Raw genomic sequence first — 13693 nt, forward strand, 5'->3', positions numbered from 1 at the left:
AGGTTATTAGTGGGTAATCTGCAGACCAAAACTAGGGTAAAATACTGAGTGTGTTGTTCACTGCGGGTAGTTCGCACAGCTCGTCTGTTTGGCTTGGTTTTTTGCAGGTAATGAGCCTCTCCCCTGCACCTTTGTCACTGCTAATCAAGGCAGCTCCTATCCTCACGGAAGAGATGTATGGGGACATCCAGCCAGCAGCGTGGGAGCTCCTGCTCAGTGTGGATGAGCACATGGCTGGAGCAGCAGGTAAAAGAATAAAGCCACTTAGTATGGCTACCCCGGCTGCACAGCTCACAGTAGATCACAGGGCCTTGCAACACAGCTTTGTCTCAATGACACCAAGGGCCTCTTGGGCGCTGTTTGGTTTTTATAGACCTTCATGTTTTTGTGCTCAGTACAAAAGAGGTGGTCAGAAGGATCAGGAAGGCAATCTCTCAGATCCTGATTGTGGTGGATGATTACAGAGCATCAAAATTAGTATTTGTGTTTAGCTGGGTTTGTAGGCAGAGGAAACACAGTGATTTAATCTGTAGAGAGTTTACTGAAGTATTTTGTATGTTGCCTCATGGAAATTGTTAGTATCAGTTGAGGGCTAATACAAAAACTGAGAAGGGGGATGACAGTGGAACTGTCATAGCTCCTCTGTTGTGCTGAAAGGAAAATTCTCGTGTTGCATGGAGACAGTAGCGTTGCTCTATAAGGAGTCTTATGGTATGGTATTTGTCTAAATTTTCTGTTTCCACTTGGTATTAAATTGTGCAGATGACGTTTGCTGATGACACATAGTTGAGAGCCACCTTTAAGACAGAAGAAGATTAGAACATCATATACCTGTGAGACTATTACCTTGAAAAAGAAATTCCAGACATGGCATGAAATTTATTACTACAAAGTGTAAGATTATGTCCTTGCAAACTAATAAGAAGAATTGTTCTGTTATGAGCTTGAATCTTCTTCCACGGAACTGACATAGGTTTGGAAGAATTCAGAGTATATCAGTTGCCAGAAAATGGCTGACTTACTGAGCAGAATTTAGCTGTGGAAAAAATAAATACAGTCAGGATGTGTCAGAAGAGGTATTTCGTTAGAGATTCAAACTATTAATGCTGCTGTAGAGTACATTGTACAATTACCTAAAACACTGCACATCCATGCACAATTCTGATCGCTGAAGAAAGAGACGTTTACATTGGAGAAGTACAATGACTGTTAGGAGAGGAGGAAGAATGAAGAGCCTATATGATGAGGATATTTACTTAATGGATTCAGGTGAAGACTGAGTTGATACTGTTGCTCTCCATACCTACAGCAGACCAGTCAAGGAGGAAGAATTTTTTAAGCCATGGTAGTGTACAGTTGAGTATGATCTCTTTATGACTTCTTTCACTTTGAAAACAGATTTGTAACCACCAGAAAAGAGAGCAAACGCTCTCAGGTTTAAGAGTTTGTGAAAGGGATTAGATGATGTGACTCAGGAGGACCCTTAGAGTTTTATTGTCCTGTCCAAATGCTCATAGCCAGTGTGTGCTAATGCCATGTGTTCAGAAATCACGAGCCATAACCCTAGAAAATACAAACATCCCTCACACGCAACACAGACTGCTTAAAGCAAGCATATATTAAAGCAATCAAATTTGTTTGTAAGCCAGTCTCCCACAACTTTCAAATTCTACCTTTCTCCTCCCTCAGCACCCAAGGAAATGGCTTAAAGATTGCCAGCTTCCCCATATTTGTGCATCTAAGGGAGCCATCACAGGTCTTTTTACACTGGAGATTAAATTACAGGCAATTTATCAAAAGCTGCTAAGAATGCAAGAGTTTTTGATGTGCTCCTCAGGCATCTCTCCCCTTTTCGCCACACAATCTAGCTTCGTTTTCAACAGCTGGCAGTGAATTCTGCCCTGAAGTCCATTGTTTGACTCCACATCTCACGTTCTTCTTCAGTTCTGTTTCCCTCGCTTTGCCTCTGCTCCACCAGTGTACAGTGCACTTCAGCGCACAGGTCTTCTCTGTGCTCTCCCCTTCACCTTTGCCTTTCCCAGGCTAAGTGTGCAGACAGGAGGAGAAAGGAGCAAAATAAAGGAGAGAAACAAGCTGCCCAAAACTGCATTCAAGTGCACTTCAAGTCCCTTTCTGGGGGAATAATTTTGGATACTCTTTCTCTCTTATGAAAAACTTACCATGGGTCACAGGGAAGGCAAAAAAGCTTTGCTGCTCTTCCTGAGGAGGAGCAGCCTCTGAGATGCATTTTTCTCCTCCCCTTCCTGGAGGGAGGATTAAAATCCATTTGAGGGTTTGTAGTAGCTTTTTTAGTAGCAAGAGTGATTTCAGCCCCAGCATAAATTACATTCATTAACTCCTGTGCTAGTGTACAACAGCACCATCTACTGACCCCTTCCAAGATTATTTCTTTTTTTGGTTACTTCAGTATGAGCTCACACTTTTAAATCAGTCCTACAAAGGCTTGACATAGTTACGTTGAAAAGACCAAAGAGTAGAAAGTTCTCTGAGCTGGTGAAACAGGAGAGTCCCTACAGATCTGGAGCAGGAACAGGCGCCTTCGCAGTGCAAAGCAGGACCTGAGCAGTCAAAGAGCAGCCTTGTTTTTCTGCAGAAGTTCAGACTGCCTCTCATCAGCACAGCTCTCGTGCCTGGCACCTTCTGAATAAATGTCAAGGCAAACACAATGGCAAACATCCTCTTTCTACTGTGGAGGAACAGCCACCAAATCTAGAGAAATTGTCTCTAGTGATCTGTGGTGATCTACTGGTCAAAGAAACCATGGGCTCTCTGACACCCAATGAACTCCCACAGTAACACTGTTCCCCCTCCTTTTGTTTCCAGCTCGGTGCTTCTCAGATAGCCATCTAAATTAATTGGCCTCCATCGGCTTGGAGTTGGACTGTGTACGGTTATATTCAAATATGCTCCAATGAAGCAACTTTGGGCCAGCTCAACTTCTATTTTGCTGTTTTCCATTGTGATGTGGTCCTTTGTTTCTCAATTCATAGCAAATGTGTTTTCTCTTGGAAGCAGATTGTGATCATTGCACTGTGCCCATTTAACTCAGAACCTTTCTTTTTTGTTTTATCCATGCAAATAGACAGGTGAGACCTCTGCTGGGGCACCGCCTCCTGCTCTGAGGGGAAGGTTGAGCTTCTGTTAAACTTGCCTTTATTAATCATCACAGAAATCACTTGGAAGTGGAATCTTTGAAAGCCAAACTGAATTAGTCCAGTTACATCAAGAGATGCTTCTTTTAAAACCAGTCATGACTGAGATTTTAGTGAGAAGAGCGAGGTGTTTTATTTTAGAAGCAGGTTTTCCAGAACGTTTTACAAGCATCACATGAAATACTGTGTGGTTCCAAAAGGTGGAATCACATGTGGTCAGTTTCACGAAGCAGTACAATTTTCGCTAGGTCTGGTAGACTGCTGATCTCATTTCTGGAGCCAAGATTAGGTTTCTTTTGTTGGGGGAGGTTGTACAGCTGTAGTTTTTCTCTGCCAAATAAACACATTATTAAGGAAACCAGATGATCAGATGTCCTCTCCCTGCAGCTGCCATGTTCCTGCTGTGTGCTGTGAAAGTGCCAGAGGCCGTTTCTGACATGCTGATGTCTGAATTTCATCACCCAGAAACAGTGCAAAGACTGAATGCCATTCTCAAATTTCACACACTCTGGAGGTTTAGGTATCAAGTCTGGCCAAGGATGGAAGAGGGAGCACAGCAGATCTTTAAGGTAGGTAGGTCACGTGAAACACAAAGTTGCCATTTACAGCTTGCTTTGTGGGGTAGATGTGTAATGACACATTGCCATGAAATTGGCTGAAAATCTGTTTAGAGAAAAAAATGGTGGTGTAAGTCACACTAGTGGGGGAGGTGATACAGAACTCCTGTATAAAATGGGGACAGTGTAATGGGGACACAGGTCAGGAAAATCATCAGAGAAAGAAAGAAATGTGTCATGCATCGTGTTACAGTATAGTGAGATATGGAGTTAGGAAGAATTTGCAGAGGTAATCAATGTCTTGGGTACTTGTGCTCATGTTTAATTAGCAGTACTGACATTAATAATAGTTTGCTGTAACAAAATCTCTTTCATGTTTTTGCTTAGATCCCTCCTCCAAGTATAAACTTCACTCTGCCTTCTCCTGTCCTGGGGATGCCATCTGTGCCAATGTTTGACCCCCCCTGGGTCCCTCAATGCAGCGGGAGTGTGCAAGATCCTATAAATGAAGATCAGTCGGTAAGCAAGCACTGGTTTTATTTTATAGCAGCATGGAGGAAGCTAAAGGCAAAAGATGTGGGCTAAACTCTGAGTCTTCTTGTGTTCCTCAGCTGGGGAAAATCTAGTATGCTGTCCATGTAGGGCACACAGAATTTTCCACATTGTCATAAGGTTTTTCTCTTTGTTCACTGCGGTACGGTACTGCATATCATATCCCTGCATGAGACTGTAACTCAGGTCTTAAGAGCACACAGCTGTTCTCTCTCCAAGAGAAGATTAGTTTGCTTAAACTGTCTGACAGACCATTTTCCCTGCACTGGTTCATGTGGTGTCTCTTGGAAGAAGTCTGCACCAAGGTTTATTGTAGACATAGCTCCACGAGGAGTCTCCTCGTGAATGTCTGTTCAGCTACCACTGATTTGTATTTAGAAACAATTGCCGAATGCCACCAAGTTCTCTGGCAGAAAACACGGGATGTGTGTATCTTAACTAGCGGCTTCAGGCTGTGTTTGTTTTCTTTTCTTCCTGACAGAAGTCATTTTCAGCCAGAGCTGTGTCGCGTTCCCATCAGCGAGCAGAGCACATCCTGAAGAACCTGCAGCAGGAGGAAGAGAAGAAGCGCCTGGGCCGGGAAGCCAGTCTCATCACTGCCATCCCCATCACTCAGGAGGCCTGCTACGAGCCAACCTGCACACCAAGCTCAGAGCAGGAAGAAGAAGGTGTGCTCCAGGGCCAGGAACTGCATTGCAGGAACCTGAGAGCACCTGCCACCAACACAGAGCACTGCTTAGGGGTGTGATGTCCAGGAACATTAGAACCATAGAATCATAGAATTGCTAAGGTTGGAAGGGACCTTTGATTGGTAGTGTTAGAGAAGTCACAACCACATCCATTTGTTGAAGAGTTCAAGTCATTGAGAAAAACTGTGATTAAAAATTAGTGCAAGAAAAGCACAAAACCTTAGAGGTATTGAGGGCTCACTGTATTACCTGGACCTCCTTACCCCTCTCTCCCAACTTCAGTGGAACTTGCCAGCATTTAACATCTCAAAGCTCCCAGTATCTTGCAGCATTTAACACAATGAGAATATGTGACACTAGGTATGAAATTTGTCCTTCCTAACTTTAACCCTTTAATAATTAAAGGGTGGGAGGAATCACCCTTTAGCAATATCTGTCTTAAGACACATAGGCTGAATTGCCCCTGGGGTTTTCTACCTTTATGGTGATTAGTGGGGGAGCCTAGATGACCAGCTCAGCCTCTGTACCAAATTTTCAGATGGCCAAAGTTACATGACATGAATCATGAAAAGCTTAGTCTTTGGGTAAGGACTTCTATTGGTCCAGGCTAACAGAGCACAATGATTTCATTAAAGGCGTTTCAAGGTATGCATCATTAGGTGAGTACAGTGATGTTCAGATCTAAATATACATTGGGAAATCTTTGAGCAGAAATCCCAATTCTTAGGGAAAACTAAGCACCAGCAACTAAGATGGTTAACAGGATGTAGATGAGAAGTATAGAGCCAACTCAGTTACAATGTGACTCACCAGCACACTGAACGCTTATGGAACAATGCTCTACTGGTTCCCAAAGCATGAGCAAATTACCTATCTGACCGATCTTTATAGATTTTAAATTGTGCCTTTTGAGTGTTACATGACTTGAATTTTCAGTGTTCCAATTTGGCTGTAAGTGCTGTCCTTCAGAAAGTTCCCTAAAGCCTGTCAGTTGAATTTGGATTGACATTTCCTATTTTCTTTGCCAGTAGAAGAAGTTGCCAACCTGGCCTCCCGCCGTCTCTCTGTGAGTCCTTCCTGCACCTCCAGTACATCTCATAGGAACTATTCTTTCCGCCGTGGCTCTGTCTGGTCAGTACGGTCAGCAGTCAGTGCAGAAGGTAGGTTAACTTTATTTTGGAATATCCTTTCCTAGGATTTCATCCACTGGAAGCCTTTCCTGTTAACCCATAAAGCTGTTGGCATTTCCTTTTGCTGAATGTATTCCCAAGCTTTAGCCACTTTATAATAAATTACTGCCCTGCATTATTTTATTCACTCCTGCTGTTGCAATATCATCCCTTACTTATGTTTCATTTACAGAGTAGTGCCATGGAGAGCACTCTGGCTGAAAAAATGGTAATGAAATGGGATTTCCTCAAAAAAGAAAATGGGTTCCTTGAAAGAAGAGAAATGTGAATTGAAACAAATATATATTTACAATGAAAATTCTTGATCAAGAAGTTGGCTGGAGGCTCAGTTTCTTCTTGGAGATAGCAGTAAATCTGCTGTGCTTGCACAGCGATCAGATAGCCTATCGTTTTGTTCTGTTTGTACAGCAGCTAACATAAATGTTTATTTAACCTACCTGGATATTACCATGGCTTATTCACTAACACTCACCTTCTACTCTTCTTACTGCTCCAGATGAAGAACACACTACAGAGCATACCCCAAACCATCATGTGCCACAACCACCTCAAGCTGTGTTTCCAGCATGCATCTGTGCAGCAGTGCTCCCCATTGTCCATCTGATGGAAGATGGAGAAGTCCGGGAGGATGGAGTAGCTGGTACTGACCTAAATTAAACTTCAAGGGATTCTTGCTCAAGGGTGGTGGAAGCTTCCCACACTATGAACAATGGCTTACATTTGTTAGGTGCCATAACTAAAGTGGTGTAACACAACCTTGTATTTGCTCACAGTTGATGTTTCCTAGAAGTATTGTGTGCTCTGTATCGTTATGAGTATATATGTTAGTTAAAATGTTAATGAATAATCTATTAAATCCTCAAAATCTATTTGAAAGTAGATTCACAACAGAAATGTGCGTTTGTAGGGTTTTTCCCTTTATTTTCTGTGATTTGTGTTTGGTTTTGAGTTTTTTTTTCTTTTTTGGGACCCTGAAAAAGCCCCCAGTTCAAGAAAGATATTGAGAAGCTGAAAAGGGTCGAGTGGGGGGATACCAGGATGGTAAGAGGCCTAAAACAGGTGTTCTGTGAGGAGTGATTGTAGAAGCTGGGCTTACTTGGTGTGATGAAAAGGAAATAATGAGTTAGAGGAATTCTAACTTAGAGGTTATAACTTGGGAAGTTTAGGTTAGAAATTTGAAATTAACTTCATAACCAGGAGCATAGTGCGATTTCCGTAGATTCTTCATGCACAGTGGTTATCAATCCTTGGCTAGTCAAAGTCATGGTTGACACAATCTGGTGTCGGTGACAGTCCTGCTCCAAGTGGGGCTTAAAATAGAGATCTCCAGAGGTCTATTCCCACCAACATTTCTTTGATCCTGTGACAAACAGAAAGCTACCTATACACAGCCTGAACATTTTGGTTGTGGTCTGTGATGTATTTGTAAAGTAATAATGCATTTTTCTGTATTTGTTTCTCTAAAATATTTACAGATGGTGGACTGTTGTTCTTCCTTCCTTTCCCATTATTCATCATGTCAGCTGATTGCATATTTAACTTTCTGTTACATTTTGTATTCAGTTTTGGGTGGACGTAGTCAGCCACCTAAAGAATGTATGTGTCATTTTGTGATCAGCAACTGAGTACTGAAAACAAAATAATGAATAATTCTCTGTTGTTGTTACTATTCACAGGATTGCAATTAGTTGCACTTTGGGGAGTTGATCATCAACAAAATTCCCTGCTGACTATGTAATACTGTTCACCGATACCAGACAAAATCACTCAATGAATCACCATGAAATTCAACTGTTATGCATGAACAAAAAAGTACATGATTTTATGTTTTTTAATTGCCATATATGTCCATCTGGAGTTGTGAATCCAATTGGTTATTTCTTTATCATTCCTCTGACTACAGTGATGAAGTGCTTCCTGTCATATCAGCAGTAATTAGAGAAGGTTCAAATATTAGACTTGTCATTATTGCTTGAGATGACTGCACTGATGACCAGGAATCCTAGTGCCTCAAAGAGGTGCTGTGTGTTTCAGTACAAAAAACTGTGTCTTTCAGTACAAAACATGACAATTATGGTAGAGGGTTAGGAACGTTGGCATCTAAGTGTACCAGTTCAAGGCTTTTCCAAGCAAGAAGGTTCTGACCTTGTTTTCCTTCTCTTTTACAGTAAGCGCTGTTGCTCAGCAGGTCCTGTGGAACTGCTTGATTGAAGACCCCTCTACAGTTCTCCGCCATTTCCTTGAGAAGCTCACAATCAGCAACCGACAGGTAAACTTTTCCTCTCCCCAGTGGTTGTATGTATTGCTTAGAGCAGGGGAGCACAGCTGCAAGCAGAATCACTCTGTGGGCATCACTGAAGAAGAAGATTCGCTATTGTAATGTAGCTCAAAGTCTTTTAAGCCATATCATCAGTTGGCTTCAGTCTTTGTCGACTAATGTAAATGGGACGTAGCTGATTTACCACCACTAAGGATCTGACTTGCTCTATAGCCAAGCTTTGAACGGATGCTTAGTGAAGCACAACCCTTTCTATGTAACATAGGCAATATTGCCTCAACCCATGCCACTCTGTTCAGCTTTCTCTGAAAGATGGGGGTGGCTTTGTCTCTCCCTGGCTTATTAGACTGCTTTTTAGTGCTATGGCTGAGCTTTATGGAAGAAAGGGATACCAGTTCTGACTGCATGAAAGGCAGTGAGGCTCTCCATACCACTTTCTCAACTGCACATTTGGTGTACAACATCAATAATATCACTGTCCTCATCTTCCAAGCCACCACCTAAAAACTGACTACAAAATGAATATTCAACTTTGAGAAATGCCAGAAAAGGCTGCTTTTCAGTTGCTTGAGTGATCAGGTCTCAGTGGCCTCACTATTCCTGAGACTTCTCAGCCGTAGTCCCCAAAGCTTCTATTTAAGTCCAGAGGCTCACTTCTCTTTGTGCAGTATCTTTGAGATGGAAGCTCTACCCTGTCCAGCCTCAGAGGCCTCTGAGCTATCATAGTGTGCTGTTTTACCATCTCTTCATAGGCCTGCTACAACCGTGAGTACAGAACACAGAGGACAACACAGAGGACAGGTGTATTTCCTTGGAAGCTTTCAGCAGATGCATTATTGGCATGGGTTGTCCTATGCATATTCATGGGCATAACAGTAGCTCAGATCTGCTGTGAGTTAAGAGGATGAGGGCCATAGAAGAAGTATATGATGCAGTCTCTGTCCTAAGCTGACAGTGAGATGCCTTGCCCTCCACACCCCCTTCCCACCATAAGAAATGTATTGATCTACGTTTAAAGCAGGCAGCCTCTAAAGGAAGGGAAGTTAGATTCTGCCCGCACTCCCTACCCAGCAGCCACAGCTATTGATTTGTGCTGAACTAGATTTCACAGATCATCTAGGTAGTCATTTGTTGTGATAAGCAGGGAGAGGAGTGCAGAATCAGCATGCTACTGTCAGTACAAATTGCAATAGGAGGTATTGGCCTCTCTGAGATAAAACAGACATTGACCTGGGTGCTGTGCCCTGGGCCTTCTTTTGGTAAATGTGGGAGCAGCCACAAGCATATAGTCCTACTTCATGCACCGAGACAGAGCTGAACAAGGGAGTATGGAAAAATAGGAAGAAACAAAGCCAGAGAGGACAAAAGGAGGAAACCCATTCTCCATTTTGTGATGGAAAGAAAAAACATTTGCTCTTTTTCCAGGATGAGCTGATGTATATGTTGAGGAAACTTTTGTTGAACATTGGAGACTTCCCTGCCCAGACATCTCATATCCTCTTTAACTACTTGGTGAGTAGCTTGTGGGTCTACTGCGCAGCCCAGAATCTCACCTCTGCCTGCATGTGTTCTAAAAAGTTAATGTAACAATCTGCATGGAAATAAATGCTCTTAACTTTTCATATATAGCTTATACCGGCTTCTGGCTGTGGGTGCAACTAACCAGGCTTACACTAGCATTTCAGTCCTTCTCGGGAGAGAAAAAGAAACTTTTAACATTTTATTAAACCCCTAAACAACCTGTCATGGATTTCTGAATTGATTCACAGACAACAAGTTGTAGACCAATAGAAAGATCCCAGTGCCAGAAGCCTTTAATTATTTTACTTAATTTTCATTCAGAAAGTGCTCTGCTCTTGGACAGTCCTATTGCAACAAATCTAGTAGCTTCTTTCAAGATTGTGGAAAATGCGTTTGCGACAGTTAGGAAGTGAAAAAAACCAGACAAGATGTATGCTAATTCAGGAGCCCTCTGTTGTTCGTGAGGTGTCTATGTGGCAGCACATCAGAGCAGAAGGCATAGGAAGTCTCTTACTGCAGAGGTTCTCCCTTTTCCTCACCTACAGTGGCTTCTAAGGCTGGGGCTGCAACAGTACTTTTTGCCCCCACCCATCATCCTCTCTAGAAAAAGGAAGAATAGTACAGGCAGATTGTTCCGTAGTGTGTGTAACCTTTCAGGACATAAGTTTAGTGAGTTAATATCTCTGAGTGAAAAAAGGCAGAAGAACAGTATTCTTATGCTGTGTTTACACAATGCTCTGCACAATTAAGAGTGTGTATAACCTGATATTCCTCTTACTTATTACCTGCAGGTAGGACTGATCATGTATTTTGTACGCACTCCATGTGAATGGGGCATGGATGCCATTTCTGCCACACTTACCTTCCTTTGGGAAGTGGTGGGTTACGTAGAAGGACTATTCTTCAAGGATCTCAAACAGACTATGAAGAAGGAACAATGTGAAGTGAAGCTGCTGGTAACTGCCTCGATGCCAGGTATAAGAAATGAGTCTTTAAATCTCCTTCACTTCCAAGTTCATGACCCCCTGTACCAAAAGGGAGATCCATCAGAACTGCATCAGAAAAAAAAACTGCTACAAATGGCTGCATATTCTATGTCAGTTTTTCTTGAGTTGAGGATTCAGTCAGTAAATTCCACCTCTAATAGCTGAGATTTGGAAAGCCACTTTAAGAACTTTACAAGTGGCAAACAGAAAGTGAATTAGAACAGTCTTTTCAACTCAGAGCTTTGTGCCAGTTGGGCTGTGAAAGGCTGGCAGGACGATCATTGTAAGACTGTACTATTCAGGCTCAGTTTGATCTGATGCATCCTCTCATTTAAGTCTTGAGAGAGCCCAAGAAGAGCATGCTGTGAGCCTAGGATGTCACAAGTCAGACAAGAGATATATTGTTAAAAAACAGGTTTGACCTTTTAGGCTTGTTCCTCATCAGAGTGATGGTTGCTGCTAAAGTCAGCTCAGTCCTTTAGGTACAGAACAATTTCTCATTATTTGTGGAAGTGTGAGACTATGCTAACACTACATAATGGATTCCAGACAGGACTGGCATTGTCTGGCTGCCGAAGAATGAATTTTAACTATGACTTTTTCTCCATGGGCAGTCTTTTAACATTGAGTTAATTAAAGAGACCAGGGAGAATATCATAGAATCATATCATAGAATTGTTATGGCTGGAAAAGACCTTTAAGATCATCAAGTCAACCATTATCTGACTCTACCAGGCCCACTTCTAAATCATGTTCCTGAGCACCATACCTAGATGGCTTTTAAATACATCCAAGGATGGCGATTCAACCACTTCCCTGGGCAGCCTGTTCCAGTCTTTGATAACCCTTTCATTGTAGAAGTTTTTCCTAATGTCTAACCTAAGCCTCCCCTGGTGCAACTTGACACCATTTCCTCTTGTCCTATCGGTTGTAACTTGTGAGAAGAGACTAACGCCCACCTCTCTACAACCTCCTTTAAGGTAGCTGTAAAGAGAATAAGGTCTCCCCTCAGCCTTCTTTTCTTCAGACTAAACAACCCCAAGTCCTTCAGCCATTCCTCATGAGACTTATTCTCAAGACAACTGCTTTTCTTCCTTTAGGCACAAAAACCCTTGTCGTGCATGGACAGAATGAGTGTGACATCCCAACTCAATTACCAGTCCATGAGGACACACAGTTTGAGGCTCTCCTGAAGGTAGGAGTGAGTTTTTGAACTGGACAAACTGCTTAATAGTATATTTACCTGCCATTCTTGTATGCCAGCAATACATTATGCTTGATTTCCTCTTTCAGTGGGGGAGGGAATTTCTGCTGACACACACTTCTGTCACCATATGAGGAGAGCTTGGTTGAAAGAAACAGGATCCTATATTAAAGGATATTAGAAATGCCCTGACCTCACAGACAGCCAAAACCCCAAAAATGCAACTACACTTGAAGACGCTGCAGATTGTTGGGTATTTGCTGTATACAATCCTTTGGATAATACATAAGTCATTTGAGTGTTTGGTTGTATCAACACTAAAGACTAAATAGAACAATCAAGATCAGAGTGGAAATGATGGTTCAGTAGTCACGATGGGGATCTATGACATGTGAGGTCAGTTCCCCCTTCTGCCAAAGATTTCCTGGATGGCCTTAACAGAGCCACATAGGAAACAGATTTATAAAAGCCTTCAGTTTGTCCAACTGTGTTAAATTTTAATGGGAATAATGCATCTCAGTGCTTTGGAGGATCTCAACTTTAGTGTCTCTGTATATCACCTAAAGCTTGATAAATACATAGTATGGAAATGGAAGCTGCAATAGCCATGTGGCTTATATAGCCAGACAAATATGTGCAATATGAAGACATCGAAAAAAGTAACTACAGTCTTCAGGACTGTGATATCAGCATGCCTTGATTATCACAAACATATTAATGTACTTTATGATTAAAAATTAAGAATTAATACCAGTAGAGTGTTCCAGCCTGACTGAGTCATGCAGGTTTGTACCTTTATACGTCGTTAGCTGGATATTCTTATTTTAGATGTTGTGGTCTTTGTACAAGACAGCTAATAAGTAACAGGATGTTTTTCTTTCTTCCTCTTCAGGAGTGTTTGGAGTTTTTTAACATACCTGAAACGCAGTCCTCTCATTACTTTTTAATGGATAAGCGATGGAATCTTATTCATTACAACAAGGTAGGGCAAAGATCAGGTCCTGATGACTTTATTCTTTCCATCTTGTCCATTTTTAAACATTGGCGTTATCTAAAGGAGAACAAGCAGCCCATAAACAGACGCAATTCTGGCCTGCGGGCATAACATCTTGGGCGTTTAGCTGTGTGTGGTGAAAGACTGGAGTTTGACAGAAGAGGCAGAAGTGGAGTCCTTTGCTCTTAAGTCATTAATGTCTAGTTTTCTTAGAAAAGAGCAAATTTCTCTTCTGTTTATGCTCTTCCATGATGCCTGACGCTGTCTGAAAGCCCCTACCCAAAAGCTTCAGAAAGGGCTAAAGGGCCTTGTATTCAATTCTGTTGAGTGATGCTGTTATGATTGCATTTGTTTAAAATACACTTGTTTCCTTCCCTGGCAGACCTATGTCCGTGACATTTATCCTTTCCGGAGGTCAGTTTCTCCCCAGCTCAACCTGGTGCAGATGCATCCAGAAAAGGGTCAAGAGCTCATTCAGAAGCAGGTATCTTACTGTCACCAAACACCTCTGCCCAGAAACAAACCCTGTAAATAAACTTTTCTTTTTCC

At 42.1% G+C, this 13693-nt stretch overlaps 1 protein-coding gene across 3 annotated transcripts in view; it reads left to right on the forward strand.

Annotated features, from left to right (window-relative positions):
- Window positions 1-13693, forward strand: part of UNC80 (unc-80 homolog, NALCN channel complex subunit) — a gene marked incomplete at both ends in the record, with an annotated part of 134769 nt that overhangs the window by 77503 nt on the left and 43573 nt on the right. For all 3 annotated transcript variants that reach the window (XM_082483916.1, XM_082483915.1, XM_082483917.1), the window contains 12 exons: window positions 108-246; window positions 3561-3742; window positions 4118-4249; window positions 4764-4950; window positions 6000-6131; window positions 6658-6801; window positions 8330-8430; window positions 9865-9951; window positions 10752-10935; window positions 12047-12141; window positions 13043-13132; window positions 13527-13628. In XM_082483916.1, coding sequence (XP_082340042.1) covers window positions 108-246; window positions 3561-3742; window positions 4118-4249; window positions 4764-4950; window positions 6000-6131; window positions 6658-6801; window positions 8330-8430; window positions 9865-9951; window positions 10752-10935; window positions 12047-12141; window positions 13043-13132; window positions 13527-13628 — 1575 coding nt within the window. The remainder of the gene's footprint in view (window positions 1-107; window positions 247-3560; window positions 3743-4117; window positions 4250-4763; window positions 4951-5999; window positions 6132-6657; window positions 6802-8329; window positions 8431-9864; window positions 9952-10751; window positions 10936-12046; window positions 12142-13042; window positions 13133-13526; window positions 13629-13693) is intronic.

The sequence above is a fragment of the Vanellus vanellus genome, assembly GCF_965231255.1.
Source record: "Vanellus vanellus genome assembly, chromosome: 5".
Lineage (NCBI taxonomy): Eukaryota > Metazoa > Chordata > Aves > Charadriiformes > Charadriidae > Vanellus > Vanellus vanellus.